The sequence below is a fragment of the Hypomesus transpacificus genome, chromosome 16 (genome assembly GCF_021917145.1).
Source record: "Hypomesus transpacificus isolate Combined female chromosome 16, fHypTra1, whole genome shotgun sequence".
Lineage (NCBI taxonomy): Eukaryota > Metazoa > Chordata > Actinopteri > Osmeriformes > Osmeridae > Hypomesus > Hypomesus transpacificus.
In genome coordinates this window covers 534,106-550,592 of record NC_061075.1, presented here as the reverse complement: position 1 = coordinate 550,592, position 16,487 = coordinate 534,106, and the positions used below count along the sequence as shown (strand labels likewise).

Genomic DNA, 16,487 nt, shown 5'->3' with positions numbered 1-16,487 from the left:
GCAGTGACCATCATTTAGTGCCAGACGTGATATTGATCTCCCACAGGGCTCAGTGTGTGTGTGTCTGTGTGCTGTATGTGTGTGTGCTCTGTGTGTGTGTGTGGCCCTGCAGGATGCTCCACTCTGAAAGAGCCAGCCATCAGCAGCTTGATCACGCTCTTGTTTCCGTGGCGATGGACGTAAGCTACGGAGTGTGTGACAGAATCTGAGAGAGACGCTCCCTCCAGGAGAGACGCTCCCTCAGAGGAGAGACGCTCCCTCCAGGAGAGACGCTCCCTCCAGGAGAGACGCTCCCTCAGAGGAGAGACGCTCCCTCAGAGGAGAGACGCTCCCTCCAGGAGAGACGCTCCCTCAGAGGAGAGACGCTCCCTCCAGGAGACGCTCCCTCCAGGAGAGACGCTCCCTCAGAGGAGAGACGCTCCCTCAGAGGAGAGACGCTCCCTCCAGGAGAGACGCTCCCTCAGAGGAGAGACGCTCCCTCCAGGAGAGACGCTCCCTCCAGGAGAGACGCTCCCTCCAGGAGAGACGCTCCCTCAGAGGAGAGACGCTCCCTCAGAGGAGAGACGCTCCCTCCAGGAGAGACGCTCCCTCAGAGGAGAGACGCTCCCTCCAGGAGAGACGCTCCCTCCAGGAGAGACGCTCCCTCAGAGGAGAGACGCTCACTCAGAGGAGAGACGCTCCCTCCAGGAGAGACGCTCCCTCAGAGGAGAGACGCTCCCTCCAGGAGAGACGCTCCCTCAGAGGAGAGACGCTCCCTCCAGGAGAGACGCTCCCTCAGAGGAGAGACGCTCCCTCCAGGAGAGACGCTCCCTCAGAGGAGAGACACTCCCTCAGAGGAGAGACGCTCCCTCCAGGAGAGAGTGTTCAACAAAGTATCGAACTGAACATAGTCCTCTACGGAAATGTTTTACAAGCTAAGTTTCATTAGAACAGAATTTTGATGTTTTTCTACAGTCCCAGATTCCTAAATATTATTTACATATTTTTGAGAGAGAGAGAGAGAGAGAGAGAGAGAGAGAGAGAGAGAGAGAGAGAGAGGGGGAGAGAGAGAGGCGGCAGGACAGGTGATTGATGTGACCACATGTTGATACATGAACGTTTGGTTAAACGTCTGGTCAATGCCAGATTGACTTGGTAACGATCTTTTGAGGATCAAGTTGTGAAAAACAAGAGAACCTGGGAGCATCGTTTATATCCGTAACACCCGGACACCAACAAGGCTGGTAGTCAAGATATACACTTGCAGTCTCAATCAATAGACCAATCAGGGAGCAGGGTCAATGGACTAATCAGGGAGCAGGGCCCTGACCACTCACCAGCATGTCAACCAACGTCTTTGGTCAGCATCTACAGGACAGTAACATGCTTTCTTGAGAGACCAGACACCTCCCCTCCCCGTCTCCCTCCCCTCCCCTCCCCGTCTCCCTCCCCTACCCGTCTCCCTCCCCTCCCCGTCTCCCTCCCCCCTCCCCGTCTCAGCTCAGTGGCCAGGCCTGACTGACAGCTCAGTGTGGCGGATGCCCTCAGTCTCCAGAGCCCTCAGTCTCCAGGCTTCCCTGCCTGACAGAAACAACACCCTGTCTGCCTGCCTGCCTGCCTGCCTGTCTGCCTGTCTGCGCTGTATTAGGGTTCCTGCAATCTACCAGCCGTGCAAAAACGATACAGAACCTTAATTACTGCTTAAAGGTCCTGGGGGGTTCTGGAAAAGGCCTCCTTCAGTTACTGAGCTAGCTGTCACACAGCCAGCCAGGGGAGGCCTAACATTCAGCCGAGCCACCGGAGATGGTGCACACACACACACACACACACCAAGGCACATACAGAGCTGCTTTGAGCGTCTTTGATCCATGGCTACAAAGCCTAGACTACGGCAGCAGTGCCAACATCACTGAGAGCAGTGGTCCGGCTGGGAGGAAAGTTCCTGCACAGGCTGACTGAGGGGAGGGGACTTGGCCGTGTTGCAAACACAAAACACACATCTCACATTCCTCACAGGAGTTATTACAGTCAAGCCCAGAGGGACAGGGGGATTGAAGGGGCTGTCTCCCATAGTTACAGGATATAGAGGTTCTCTTGTACACTTGTACAGAAGGATTTTCATGGGTGGTGGGGAGTGTGTGTGACTGTGTGTGTGAGCAGTTTTCAAAGAGAGCGAGAGCTTGTGTGTCTAAAAGCGTCCTAACCATAATGCAGATTCTACGCAGGGATTACCAAAAAGAGAACCACAGAGTTGAACAGTGATGCGAATCCGTCCTCATTCATCTCAGCTGAACGCGGGGAGGGAAGAGGATATTCACCTCATTGTGAAAGCACAGCGACACTGAGCTACGAGAAAGCGTTTAATCCTCTCACTATACACCATCCAAATCTCATGACCGTGCAGCAGTCTTCAGGCTCTGGGGGACGGCACATAGACCCTCCTTCCTCCAGGAGAGCAGAAGAAGAAAGAGAACCAGCTGCTTCTCTCCAGACAGTCACCAGGAAGATGGGGTTCTCCTGACAGGAGAACCTGGACCAAACACACAAACGTTCCACATCTGCAAACACGTCCTCACAACACGTCCTCCAAACACGTCCTTCAAACACGTCCTCCAAACACGTCCTCACAACACGTCCTCACAACACGTCCTCCAAACACGTCCTCCAAACACGTCCTCCAGTCAGGAGAGGTCTGAAGAGGTAGTTCTGGCTGGCCGGCTTGGCCGTGGCAGAGAGGAGGTCTAGACTGAGAATGAATCCCTTATTCCTTTACTCAGATTAATTAACATTTCTAAAGCAAAGGGATGATTTGGGCTGAAGCTCTCTGAGTGTGTGGGTGTGGAGGGGTTTGTGTAATCCCTGTAAAGTAATTTAGTAGTACAGGGTATTGTTATACTGACGTAATTAAATATGAACCAACATTCACTGTATAACACTTACAGTGAACCAACTGTATAAACAAGCCATTAAGAAGTCTCAGGAAGTCTGATACACACACACACGTGTACACACACACACACACACAGTGGAAAGCAGCCTGCTATGCAAGCAGCCTGCAATACAGACTTCATATTGTCCCCTAACCCAGATGTGTGTCAGAGACTCCCATGTTCATTTGAGTCAAGGACAAACCCCAAGCTGTTTGTTTCACCCTGGAGTGTGTGTATGTCTGTGTGTGTATGAGTGTCTGTGTGTCTGTGTGTGTGTGTGTGTGTGTGTGTGTGTTTTTGGGGAGGGGGAGGGTCAGAGTCTGCAGTGCTGTTAGATTATTGTGATGTTGATATATGTGTGACAGACACATAACATACATCGTCAACAAACAGAAAAGCCACCCACCTGATACGTGTTGTCGAAGCTGTCATACATGAACCGTGTGATCAGAGAGGTCTTCCCAACTGCAAGAGAACACAAACAGCAGACCGGTTACATACTCAGATACATATAGATATATAGAAAGAGATATAGAGAGAGAGATATAGAGAGGGGTAGAGCAGGTGTGTTAGACAGGCAGGAGAGACAGATGGGTGAATCTGCTGAGAGAGATCGAGAGACAAAGGGTGAGGTACAGTAGGTATAGGGGGAGGGGGTGTATGTGTGCGTGTGTGTGTGAATGTGTCTGTGTGTGTCTGTGTGAATGTGTCTTTGTGTGTGTGTGTGTGAATGTGTCTGTGTGTGTGAATGTGTCTGTGTGTGTGTGTGTGAATGTGTCTGTGTGTGTGTGTGTGTGAATGTGTCTGTGTGTGTGTGTGTGTGAATGTGTCTGTGTGTGTGTGGTGTCAGAGCTTGCCAGCAAGGGAGCTCATTAGTGGGCGCCAGGGTGACCCAGGGGTCGGCAGCGACACAGGTGTCATCACACTGATATGGCTGCAGGCTTTGGGCCTGTTCCGGGCCCTTCCAAACACCACACACTCACAGAACACCTGCAGAGCCCAGGTGTCCAGACGGTAGCTCACGTCACAGTAAACCCTGAGTGGGTGACTTACTCACTGTAAGTACATGAACATGTTCATCTGTCACATACTGCACACACACACACCTACACACACACACTCACCTACACAGTGGAGCTTGAGGCACACAACTCAGACAACAAGTATAAGAAGTAAGTTATTAAATAATAAATAGGGCTTTTTTCAGCTCTCCTCCTCAATTCATTTAAATGCTAATTTCCCCAAAGACACAAGAGCATCAGATTTCACAGCAGAAGGGGTTTAAAGTCATGGTGCTCATGAAACCATGCGTGAAGCTTTTTCTAGTAAACGGAGGGTTGTGTTCTCTAGCCTGGTCCCCTCTCCTCACCCTCAGGTGGTGCTGACTGGGAGCTGTCAGCTCCATGACTAGGAGCCGTGCTGCTAAGTGTTGCTAAATGCTCGTCCTTATGCCAGAGAGAGAGAGAGGACTGGGATCCCACCATGCACCCCGGTCAGGCAGCAGTGATGACAGTACTCTCAACCTCCCAGACGTCTCCGTGGATACCGCCGTTGTCCAGGAGAACAGTCTGAGCCAGGTCGCTGATCGATGGTTTCGACATCGACCAGCTAATTTTAGACCCTTTAAATATTTCAAACATCGTTTATGGGGCGGGCGCATGACGTTCCTCATGAATCCCCATCTGGGGGAGAGGGGGGGGAAGGGGGAGAGGGGGAAGAGGGGGAGAGGGGGTAGAGGGGGGAGAGGGGGAGAGGGGGAGAGGGGGGAGAGGGGGGAGAGGGGGAGAGGGGGAGAGGGGGGAGAGGGGGAGAGGGGGGAGAGGGGGAGAGGGGGAGAGGGGGATAAGTGAGTCTGGACACTGACCTCCTCTATAGCAGGCCTCGAAAGGGAGGTCAGGGGGTCATGAGGGCTAGACCTGATCAGACAGACAGGCCTGGTCCACAGACAGACAGGCCTGGTCCACAGACAGACAGGCCTGGTCAGACAGACAGGCCTGGTCAGACAGACAGGCCTGGTCCACAGACAGACAGGCCTGGTCAGACAGACAGGCCTGGTCAGACAGACAGGCCTGGTCCACAGACAGACAGGCCTGGTCCACAGACAGACAGGCCTGGTCAGACAGACAGGCCTGGTCCACAGACAGACAGGCCTGGTCCACAGACAGACAGGCCTGGTCCACAGACAGACAGGCCTGGTCCACAGACAGACAGGAGGCCACCAGGAAAGTTAGTTGTTTACAGGAAAGAACGCTTATCAAGCTCAATAATTATGCGCGTTTGGGCCCTCAATAAGCTCCTGTCTGCAGAGCCCGAATAAGTAATTATGCAAATAGTTTTATGTAAAATTGTTTGAATATCTCTGTCTGGGAGCTGCCCCAGTTTATCTCCAAGTTATTCAGACAGTGAGCTGCTGTCCGCTTATTCTGGGATGGTGAGAGAGCCACAGGACCGTTCAGAGGGGAAGAGACGGAACAGGAAGTAAGAAGAATCAGAACAGGAAGTAGTGACTCCAGTGTGTGACTCACACGGCGGGAGTCAGCACGATGGCAGTCGCCTATGACAACAAGGACAGATGAAAAGGTAAATGGAAACCGCGGAGACAGTATCGGATGAAAGGAACCATGGCAACCGCAGTCAATATACTGTCTTTCTCTACAAGAAAACTGTTGCTACTGTAGCGGTATTGTCCTGTAATCTGTCTGGTCTCATACCTCCATTGTGAAGAGTCTCTGGCAAGGAGGAGGCGAGGAAGGGGTGGAGGAGAGAGAGAAGAGGGAAGAGAGGAAGGAGAGGAAAAATGGGGTGGAGGAGGAGGAGGAAGAGAGGACAGGAGGAGAGAGAGGAGGAGAGAGAGGAGGAGAGAGAGAGTAGGAGAGAGAGGAGGAGAGGGTCTGGAGCACTGTTAGAGGAGCATTAGACCCGAGAGGCTCTTCAGAGGAGTGGTTAAGAAAGGGAAAGAGATACGAGGAGAGAGAGACCATCCAGTCTGAGAGGACATTAGAAAGGAGAGGTTGGGTCATCCAGTCTGAGAGGACATTAGAAAGGAGAGGTCGTTACTCTGCTGGCTTGCTGAGTCATGCCATCCATCCACCCATCCATCCATCCACCCACCCATCCATCCACCCATCCACCCATCCATCCATCCATCCATCCATCCATCCATCCATCCATCCACCTGGAGAGAGGTGTGCTCATCCTAACACCTAACATCGTTCCTTCTGCCTTTTATCTCTTCAAACTAAACACAAGTCTTATCCAACGCCGTGGTTACATGTGTCACAAAGGGCTTGGCGACCCTTGACCTGAGGGGAGCCACACAGGAGAGCTTGTCTCTCTTCACGTCTCCACAAGCTGAGCAGCCTTCTGTCTGGGTTGCCCTGGTGACCGGGTGGAGAGAGAGCGCGTGGCCAGCACCACATCTGAGACCAATACAGTCGACAGGAACACATCCTGATAGAAGCTGCCATCCATCTCAGCTCTGATTGGATGAGTAGCACAAGCCACACACAAGTCAAGCACAGGGGCAGATAAAGCAGGCGTCGCTTTAGCTCAAAAGACTCTGATTACTTTAACTCGAGTGGAAAAAGTTTTGTTTTTGAAAATATTTTTCAACCTTGTGAAACTTTGAAAAGAGAGGATAGAGGAGAGGAAAACAGAGAAGCCTAAAACAGAGTAGATTAAAACAGCAGAGCACTAGAGAGTACAGTCGTCCTCATCAATGAGAAAAACGTTTTGGGGAAAAAAAAGAATATATATATTACCAAAACTTTAGAACCTCCTGCAAAGCTTTGTGGAGTTGCAGACAAACTAAAATAATCAGATTCTATCATATCATCTGTGATTATATGCAAATGAGCCGAGCACAAATCTGCATGTATGCTAATATATGCCCCCCTCCTGATATCTTAATGAGAGTGTGTCTGTGTTGTGCTGTGTGTGACAGCCTGTTTGTTGTGATTTGTTGTTCTTCAGACCAGGGCTTAATGACACCCACATATTGACCTGTCACTTGATACCAGCTAACAGGATCTGTTCATTGTTGCTTAATTCACTTTTAATGACTGCATTGAAATGATCTGGCCGGACTAATCTGTTGCAAGGTGAAGGGTGTAGGTGTCTATTGATGGATCTGTGATGTGAGGAGCATGCCGGGTGATTGTGCTGCAAACCCATTTCCCCACAGGGACAAATCAAGGACCTCTCTCTCTCAGACCTGTGGAGCCTGATAATACTGGTGTTGATCTATAGTCCCTCCTGTTCTTAGGCCTCTGATGTTTGCAACTTGGTTGCCAAGGCACCAGAGCTGTGTGATGGTGGCCATGTTGTAGAGGGCGAGGGGCGTCACACTGCGGGGATAACAACCAGGACACGTAAACGTGGCGATGACCTTTGGCGCGCTCAGGTTGGAAAAAAACGATCAATTATGTTATTGAGGGATGACACACACACACCTCCACCTGAACACACTCTGATCTCCACCTCTACAGTAGACTACACACACTCCGGTAGAGCATGGTTGACCAGAGAGAGAGAGAGAGAGAGAGAGAGAGAGAGAGAGACAGAGAGAGACAGAGAGAGACAGAGAGAGAGAGAGACAGTGAGACAGAGAGAGCGAGAGACAGAGAGACAGAGAGAGAGAGTGAGAGAGAGAGAGAGAGAGAGAGAGAGAGAGAGAGAGGGGGAGGTGACTGGGTTCTTCTGCACACAGGAGAGCAGCACGTCTGAGAACCACACATGAAAGTTTAATGGACGTGCTTGACTGTGGAGCTTCCAGAGGCTTCCAGCTGACATCATCCTGTCCAGTCAGATACTGTACATACCTCCATCTCCTCCCCCTCCCTCTCCTCCCCCTCTCTCTCCTCCCCCTCCCCTTCCCCTCTCTCTCCTCCCCCTCTCTCTCCCCTCCCCCTCCCTCTCCTCCCCCTCCCTCTCCTCCCCCTCTCTCTCCTTCCCCTCCCTCTCCTCCCCCTCCCTCTCCTTCCCCTCCCTCTCCTCCCCCTCCCTCTCCTTTCCCTCCCTCTCCTCCCCCTCTCTCTCCTCCCCCTCCCTCTCCTCCCCCTCCCTCTCCTCCCCCTCCCTCTCCTTCCCTTCCCTCTCCTCCCCCTCCCTCTCCTCCCCCTCCCTCTCCTTCCCCTCCCTCTCCTTCCCCTCTCTCTCCTCCCCCTCCCTCTCCTTCCCCTCCCTCTCCTTCCCCTCCCTCTCCTCCCCCTCCCTCTCCTTCCCCTCCCTCTCCTTCCCCTCCCTCTCCTTCCCCTCCCTCTCTCCTGATACTGTCATATTAATCTTTGGGTCTTTTTTCCCTTTCTTCTATTTGTATTCTCTCTGTTCAGTATATATTCAGCATGTCTTTCTCTCTCTACCTCAGACTTCAATTTTCCTCTCACTCTAACGACTTGTGCCATTTCCTTGGTAATACATCCACGATTCTTCTAGACTTTCTTCTTTAAACTGTGTCGGCTAAATGGAGTTAGTTCACTCGGGTGTCATGGCGATGCATTGCCTTCTTACAAGCTGTGATTAAAGGGTCAGTCTGCAGACCACAGCAGCTCTTTTTGCAGACGGCTGATTAATGAACCAGGAAGTGGGCGAAGCACGAAGCACCTTCAGACGCGTCACAAGGGACTTCCTGTGAACGGTGACGTTTGTTGCTGGAAGGTGATTGGCTGGAGAACAGAGTGTATAAAATGAAAGGTTTTTCAGCGGACGGAGGTTTGTCCACAGTTTAGCCTTACCGATGCCAAAAGCCAGGTCAGTAATAGAGTGTGGAGGCAGGGGGGCAGGGAGGGGAGGGGGGGCAGGCAGGGTTCATACAATACCCTGATGGCACGGCAGCCAATCAGAGACAGCTGACGCTACCTGGGCCTGGCTCAGGAGGAGGAGAGGATATAAATAACCTGCGGCTCCTCCCCCCCACCTCCGCACCACACTGGGAAACGGGCCGCCACACCGGCACAGCGAACACACTACATCAAAAATGTATCATCCAAGACACACACAGGAAGATGAAGAAGGGAATGTTTGTGGAGGAGGGGGGAGAGGAGGAGAGGAGAGACAAGGAGAGCCCCTCCTGCTGAAGAGACAGTGGTTGGCTGGAGGAACACATTAACAAGGCAGCTGACTCTCTGGATGGATCAGAGCAGGAACACGTCACATGCCAGATGGGCACTTAATTAATGACCTGCGATGTAAATGACATGATGAATTAATTAGTCCAACAGGAGGATTCCACAACACTAGTAACGATAAGAGCTGGCTTCATCTGGAGTGACTCTAAGGCTTCTGGGTAATGGCTACAACATGTGACAGAAGCTGTCTCACTCTGATCTATAATTCAGCACACAAGCCCTCGAGCTTTCAAACACGGGCTCCAGTTAAGAGATGTGTACCTGTGCTGAGCTCACTTAGTGAGATGGAGGAGGGAGAGGGGGGGGCAGTGAGAGAAGCACAATTTCACAACTTCTCTGCTCCAAGTATGGACGGTTCCTCAACCATGACCACTAAAGCACAATAAGAACTACAACTGACCACTAAAGCACTGTAAGAACTACAACTGATCCTTGATCTTCGGCTGAACTTCCTAGATGCATCATACTGTTTGCGTTTGGGATTAAAATGTGTGCTAATAAATAAAGGGCTGAACGCAGACTGCAGACCTGCAGCTCTGATAAACCTCTCTAACATCTCCAACCACACCAACTCCTGGGCCGGCTAACAACACCTGTTACTTCCTGAGCATAAAAGCGCTAGACACACACACACACACACGGGAGAGCAGGTCTGCATGGCCAGGCCGCCTGTGGAGGGTGGAGGAGATTGCCTTGGGAGAGGAGATAGCAGTCGTATGTCTAGTATCTGAGCAGGGCTGAGAGAAGCAGGCGTGACGTTTCAATGTATAAATTAGACTTTTCCTCATGGCAGGAGGAGAGAGGGATGCTGGGATGCTGGAGGACTAGAAGCATCGTCTCCCCTGGAGGAGCAGGCGTCCAATAGGAGCCAAGCGTGGCTGAAGAGGAGCAGGCGTCCAATAGGAGCCAAGCGTGGCTGAAGAGGAACAGCTGGAGGAGCAGGCGTCCAATAGGAGCCAAGCGTGGCTGAAGAGGAACAGCTGGAGGAGCAGGCGTCCAATAGGAGCCAAGCGTGGCTGAAGAGGAACAGCTGGAGGCTCATCCTGGGTCCACTGCTACATTGGGTTCATTTGATTTGTTTAAAACGAGTTGCCGTTTCCCCGATGCACCGGGTAGGGTTAGCCCAGGAGAGAGGAGTTAAACAGCTGACTAGCATCTCAGTGACATGTAAGGAGTGCAGAGACATGATGAGTCACGGTTGTGGTCCTGGCTCACTCAGTAGACCCCATCAGGACCAGGCTGACTGATCATGACACGCTGTCATTGGTGTCAGAGGTCTGTCCATATCTGTACACAACCACACACACACACGAGTCAGATGCAATCTCTTCCGACTGAAAGACTGGCTGATTTACTGATTGTTGGGTTCCCTGACTGATTGACTGACTGGCTGGCCGCTTGGTTTCTAAACCAGAAACAGATGAGATGCAGTTTGTCCTCTCAGAACAGATAGAGGACCTGATTAAGTCATGTCATGTATCTGTGTCACACACCAGTCTGCTCAAACATCGGAGGCTTGGTGCCCCAGAACTGCTCTGTCCGCGGGACACAGAACATGAACTATAGTAAAACTAAAATGACAAGTTTAATTAAACCGTGAGCAAAACAAGACCCTCTAAAACAAGCAAAATCTTCATTGTCCTCAGAAACAAAGCACCGTGACAGAGCAGTGTTTACAACAGACACAAGAGGCTACAGGGACACAATACCAAAGCCACCTGTGTTAGTCCTTGATGTCCTAGACGACAGAAGGAAACTGTCTGTGATGGAGGGAGAGAGAGGCAGAGGTATGTGATGGAGGGAGAGAGAGGCAGAGGTCTGTGATGGAGGGAGAGAGAGGCAGAGGTCTGTGATGGAGGGAGAGAGAGGCAGAGGTCTGTGATGGAGGGAGAGAGAGGCAGAGGTCTGTGATGGAGGGAGAGAGAGGCAGAGGTCTGTGATGGAGGGAGAGAGAGGCAGAGGTCTGTGATGGAGGGAGAGAGAGGCAGAGGTCTGTGATGGAGGGAGAGAGAGGCAGAGGTATGTGATGGAGGTAGAGAGGCAGAGGTCTGTGATGGAGGGACCTAGCCATCCAACCACCTAGCCATCCAACCACCTAGCCATCCAACCACCTAGCCAACCAATCGGCCAGCTACCCAGCCAGACAACCAGCCAGTAGCGAGTCCTCTGCCCCCCTCCTCTCCTCCACCCAGAGGGCTCTCCACCCCCACGCTGCAAGCCCCTCTGAAATTAATGGGGGTCCAAGAAAGACAGCCTGCAGTCCTACATGGGCGACCTCCACAGTGTGTGTGTGTGTGTGTGTGTGTGTGAGGGTAGTGTGTGTGGAGGAGGGGGGTGGTGTTTATGTGTGTGGTGTTAGCTGCGAGGGTAGTGTGTGTGTGTGTGCGTGCGTGCGTGTGGTGTGGGGGGGGAGGTATGGGGGGTAATAGGGGCCGGTTATCCGAGGCAGACTTGCTGCTAAATCTCATTTTCATTCATTTACCTCACCGTGACTGCACAGAAAACACCCAGTGAACTAACCCTTTTACCAGACCCTATCCACACACCGAGAGAGCAGAGCTCCTCTCCCCCCCCTCTCCTCTCCTCCCCCCCTCTCCCCCCCCCTCTCCTCTCCTCCCCCCCTCTCCCCCCCCTCTCCCCCCCTCCTTCCTTCCCCTCTCCTCCTCAGACAGTGAGGTCGGGTTCTTAGCGCTAAGCTCTGTTGTGACTGAACAGTGACAGAGTGTTGATGGAGCCAGGGAGCCGTGACCACCAGCCTTATTCAGACAGCCGTCAGTCTCCTGGCTGTCTCCTGCCCCCAGCCTCCCCCCTGCCCCCAGCCTCCCCCCTGCCCCTCCCTCACTATGCTGTCAGACTAGTCATCCAGAGTGGCCTGAAAGCATCCGGGACAGAAACTGGATATGACCGTGATCTGTGACGCTGTGGGAGTGAAAAAGAGAGTTCTTCTTCCACACACTGTCCCCTTCCACACTCACCCCTCTTCTCCTCCCACTCCTCTCTCCCCCTCTCATTTCTCTCCTCTTTCTTTGCCCCTCTGCCCCGCTGGAACACCCTCCCAGCAGAGCTAAAACCTTCTGCCCAAGAACACGAATTTATGGTTGTTATTAATCCTGGGAATACTATCAAAGCTGCTCGTTTTGTCTCTAAATATTCAATAAATCCCACTTTCATTCTCTTTCCCTCCCCCCCCCCCCTTTCCATCTGAGGATCTCAAGTTCCTATACTTCTGTTTAATGCTTTTGGGGTTTGATAAGAGACTGTATATGGGGGCATGATGATGAGGGAGGGAGGGAGGGAGGGAAGGGGGGATGGAGGTGGGAAAGGGAGGAGGGCTGGATGGAATGGGGGGTGAAAGGTAGAGGAGGGAGGAGGGCTGGATGGAATGGGGGGTGAAGGGTAGAGGAGGGAAGGGCATGGGAGGTGGGGCAGGGCTGGCTGCTTGGAGGGACTTCTGTCTTATGATCAATGACCCTCCATTACTGGACAGCCGAGTGGATCAATAGCAGATCCAAGCTGCTTCCCTGATCAATCAGAGAGCAGGAAGGAGGGGAGGGCCAGACAGGAAGCAGAGAAAAGAGTTCTCTTTAGAAGCAGCTCCACCACTCAGTAGTACAGCTGCAACCACCCCAGCACACTCAGAGAAGCTAACTCAGATGCTCACTGTATAAAGACATACACATTCCCCCCAAACAAACACACACACTCGTCGTCGTCGTCGTCGTCGTCGTCGTCGTCATCTGCCGCTTGTTCGGGGATCGGGTCGCGGGGGCAGCGACCTAAGCAGGGAGGCCCAGACTTCCCTCCCCCCGGCCACTTCCGCCAGCTCTTCCTGGGGACCCCAAGGCGTTCCCAGGCCAGCTGAGAGACATAGTCCCTCCAGCGTGTCCTGGGTCTTCCCCGGGGCCTCTTCCCAGTGGGACGTGCCCGGAACACCTCACCAGGGAGGCGTCCAGGAGGCATCCTAATCAGATGCCCGAGCCACCTCAGCTGGCTCCTCTCGACGCGGAGGAGCAGCGGTTCTACTCTGAGCCCCTCCCGGATGACCGAGCTTCTCACCCTATCTCTAAGGGAGAGCCCGGACACCCTACGGAGAAAGCTCATTTCGGCCGCTTGTATTCGCGATCTCGTTCTTTCGGTCACTACCCATAGTTCGTGACCATAGGTGAGGGTAGGAACGTAGATCGACTGGTAAATAGAGAGCTTCGCCTTTCGACTCAGCTCCTTCTTCACCACGACGGACCGATGCAGAGCCCGCATCACTGCGGACGCCGCACCGATCCGCCTGTCGACCTCGCGCTCCATTCTTCCCTCACTCGTGAACAAGACCCCGAGATACTTGAACTCCTCCGCTTGGTTCAGGATCTCCTCCCCGACCCGGAGATGGCACTCCACCCTTTTCCGGTCGATTACCATGGCCTCAGATTTGGAGGTGCTGATTCGCATCCCAGCCGCTTCACATTCGGTTGCGAACCGCTCCAGTGAGAGCTGAAGGTCACGGCCCGATGAAGCCAACAGGACCACATCATCCGCAAAAAGCAGCGACCCGATCCTGAGGTCACCAAACCGGACCCCCTCAACACCCTGGCTGCGCCTAGAAATTCTGTCCATATAGGTAATGAACAGAATCGGTGACATAGGGCAGCCCTGGCGGAGTCCAACCCTCACCGGAAACAAGTTCGACTTACTACCGGCAATGCGGACCAAACTCTGGCACCGGTCGTACAGGGACCGGACAGCCCCGATCAGGAAATCCGGTACCCCGTACTCTCGGAGCACCCCCCACATGAGCCCCCGAGGGACACGGTCGAACGCCTTTTCCAAATCCACAAAACATGTGTAGACTGGTTGGGCGAACTCCCATGTACCCTCCAGGACTCCGCGGAGGGTATAAAGCTGGTCCACTGTTCCACGGCCAGGACGAAAACCACATTGCTCCTCCTGAATCCGAGGTTCGACAATCCGACGGACCCTCCTCTCCAGGACCCCTGAATAGACTTTCCCAGGGAGGCTGAGGAGTGTGATCCCCCTAAAGTTGGAGCACACCCTCCGGTCCCCCTTTTTAAAGAGGGGAACCACCACCCCGGTCTGCCAGTCCAGAGGCACTGTCCCCGATGTCCACGCGATGTTGCAGAGTCGTGTCAACCAAGACAGCCCTACAACATCCAGAGCCTTAAGGAACTCCGGGCGGACCTCATCCACCCCAGGGGCCCTGCCACCGCGGAGCTTTTCAACCACCTCGGCGACCTCAGCCCCAGAGATAGAAGGGCCCCCCCCGATGTCCCCAGACTCTGCCTCCACGTCGGAAAGCATGTTGGTGGAATTAAGGAGGTCTTCGAAGTATTCCTTCCACCGATCCAGGACGTCCCCCGTCGAGGTCAGCAGCGCACCATCCCCACCGTATACAGTGTTGACAGAGCACTGCTTCCCCCTCCTGAGCCGCCGGATGGTGGTCCAGAACCTTTTTGAAGCCGTTCGGAAGTCATTCTCCATGGCCTCGCCGAACTCCTCCCATGCCCGGGTTTTTGCCTCCGCGACCGCCAAAGCCGCGTTCCGCTTGGCCTGCCGGTACACATCAGCTGCCTCTGGAGTCCTACCAGCCAATAAAGTCCGATAGGCCTCCTTCTTCAGCTTGACGGCATCCCTCACCTCCGGAGTCCACCACCGGGTCCGAGGGTTACCGCCGCGACATGCACCGACCGCCCTGCGGCCGCAGCTCCGGTCAGCCGCTTCAACAATGGAGGCCCGGAACATGGCCCATTCGGACTCAATGTCCCCGGCCCCCCCCGAGACATGATCGAAGCTCTCCCGGAGGTGGGAGTTGAAGCTCCTTCTGACAGAGGGTTCCGCCAGGCGTTCCCAGCAGACCCTCACATTACGTTTGGGCCTGCCAGGCCTGACCGGCGTCCTCCCCCACCATCGAAGCCAACTCACCACCAGGTGGTGATCAGTTGACAGCTCCGCCCCTCTCTTCACCCGAGTGTCCAAGACATGCGGCCCCAAGTCCGATGACACGACTACAAAGTCGATCATCGAACTGAGACCTCGGGTGTCCTGGTGCCAGGTGCACATATGGACACCCTTATGCTTGAACATGGTGTTCGTTATGGACAAACCGTGTCTAGCACAGAAGTCCAACAACAAAACACCACTCGGGTTCAGATCGGGGGGGCCGTTCCTCCCAATCACGCCCCTCCAGGTCTCACTGTCATTGCCCACATGAGCATTGAAGTCCCCCAGGAGGACGAGGGAATCCCCAGGAGGAGCGCTTTCCAGCACCCCCCCCAGAGACTCCAAAAAGGGTGGGTACTCTGAGCTGCCGTTTGGTGCATAAGCACAAACGACAGTGAGGACCCGTCCCCCCACCCGAAGGCGGAGGGAGGCTACCCTCTCGTCCACCAGGGTGAACCCCAATGTACAGGCGCCGAACCGAGGGGAAACCAGTATTCCCACCCCAGCTCGACGCCTCTCACCAAGGGCAACTCGTGTGCGTCGAGGCGAGGCCGACTATATCTAGCCGGAAACTCTCTACCTCGCGCACCAGCTCAGGCTCCTTTCCCGCCAGCGAGGTGACGTTCCACGTCCCAACACACACACTACATGCACTAATTGTGCATAGCTAAGGATGAAAGCATCTGCTAAATGAATGAAATGTAGTATGAAGTCATGAGCAGAATCTCAGACTCGCTGAGCCCCCATATCAAAGCTGTGTGTTTAGGGACCACCCCCTGGGTTTCACCAGCACACTAACAGAAACACCACTCCCAAAACCTCGATTAGCATTCAGATCAGATATACTTTTTACCAAGAAGATGAAAAGGTTTTTCAAGCCCACTGACTAATGTTAAAATCGACCAATTTAGCCAATGTTACACTTGATGAACCGTGCTGATACGACACATTCTCTCAATCTAGGTGGATGATTGGGATGGGCATGGGTCTGAGATGAGATGGTTTTCTGTTCCTCGGTGAAAACAGTGTGCTATGAGAGATCTGCGTTTTGGCATCAAAGAAATCTAAATACATGATCGCTTCGCAAGCAACCTAATGAAAGGAACAAACAAGACAATACAGTAAAATATATTTCAACAAGCCCAGAGCTGGACCACAGCACACAGAGCAACAAGCCCCTGGTCTGAGCTGCACAGAGCTGGACCACAAGCCCCTGGTCTGAGCTGCACAGAGCTGGACCACAAGCCCCTGGTCTGAGCTGCACAGAGCTGGACCACAAGCCCCTGGTCTGAGCTGCACAGAGCTGGACCAAAGCACACAGAGCAACAAGCCCCTGGTCTGAGCTGCACAGAGCTGGACCAAAGCACACAGAGCAACAAGCCCCTGGTCTGAGCTGCACAGAGCTGGACCACAGCACACAGAGCAGCAAGCCCCTGGTCTGAGCTGCCCAGAGTTGGACCACAGCACACAGAGCAGCAAGCCCCTGGTCTGAGCTGCACAGAGC

At 53.5% G+C, this 16,487-nt stretch overlaps 1 protein-coding gene across 4 annotated transcripts in view; it reads right to left on the bottom strand.

The window, feature by feature from the left end:
* rab6ba (RAB6B, member RAS oncogene family a) overlaps positions 1-16,487 on the bottom strand; it is a 31,257-nt gene that overhangs the window by 10,433 nt on the left and 4,337 nt on the right. For all 4 annotated transcript variants that reach the window (XM_047037170.1, XM_047037171.1, XM_047037172.1 and 1 more), the window contains exon 2: positions 3,316-3,374. In XM_047037170.1, the coding sequence (XP_046893126.1) occupies positions 3,316-3,374 (59 nt within the window). The remainder of the gene's footprint in view (positions 1-3,315; positions 3,375-16,487) is intronic.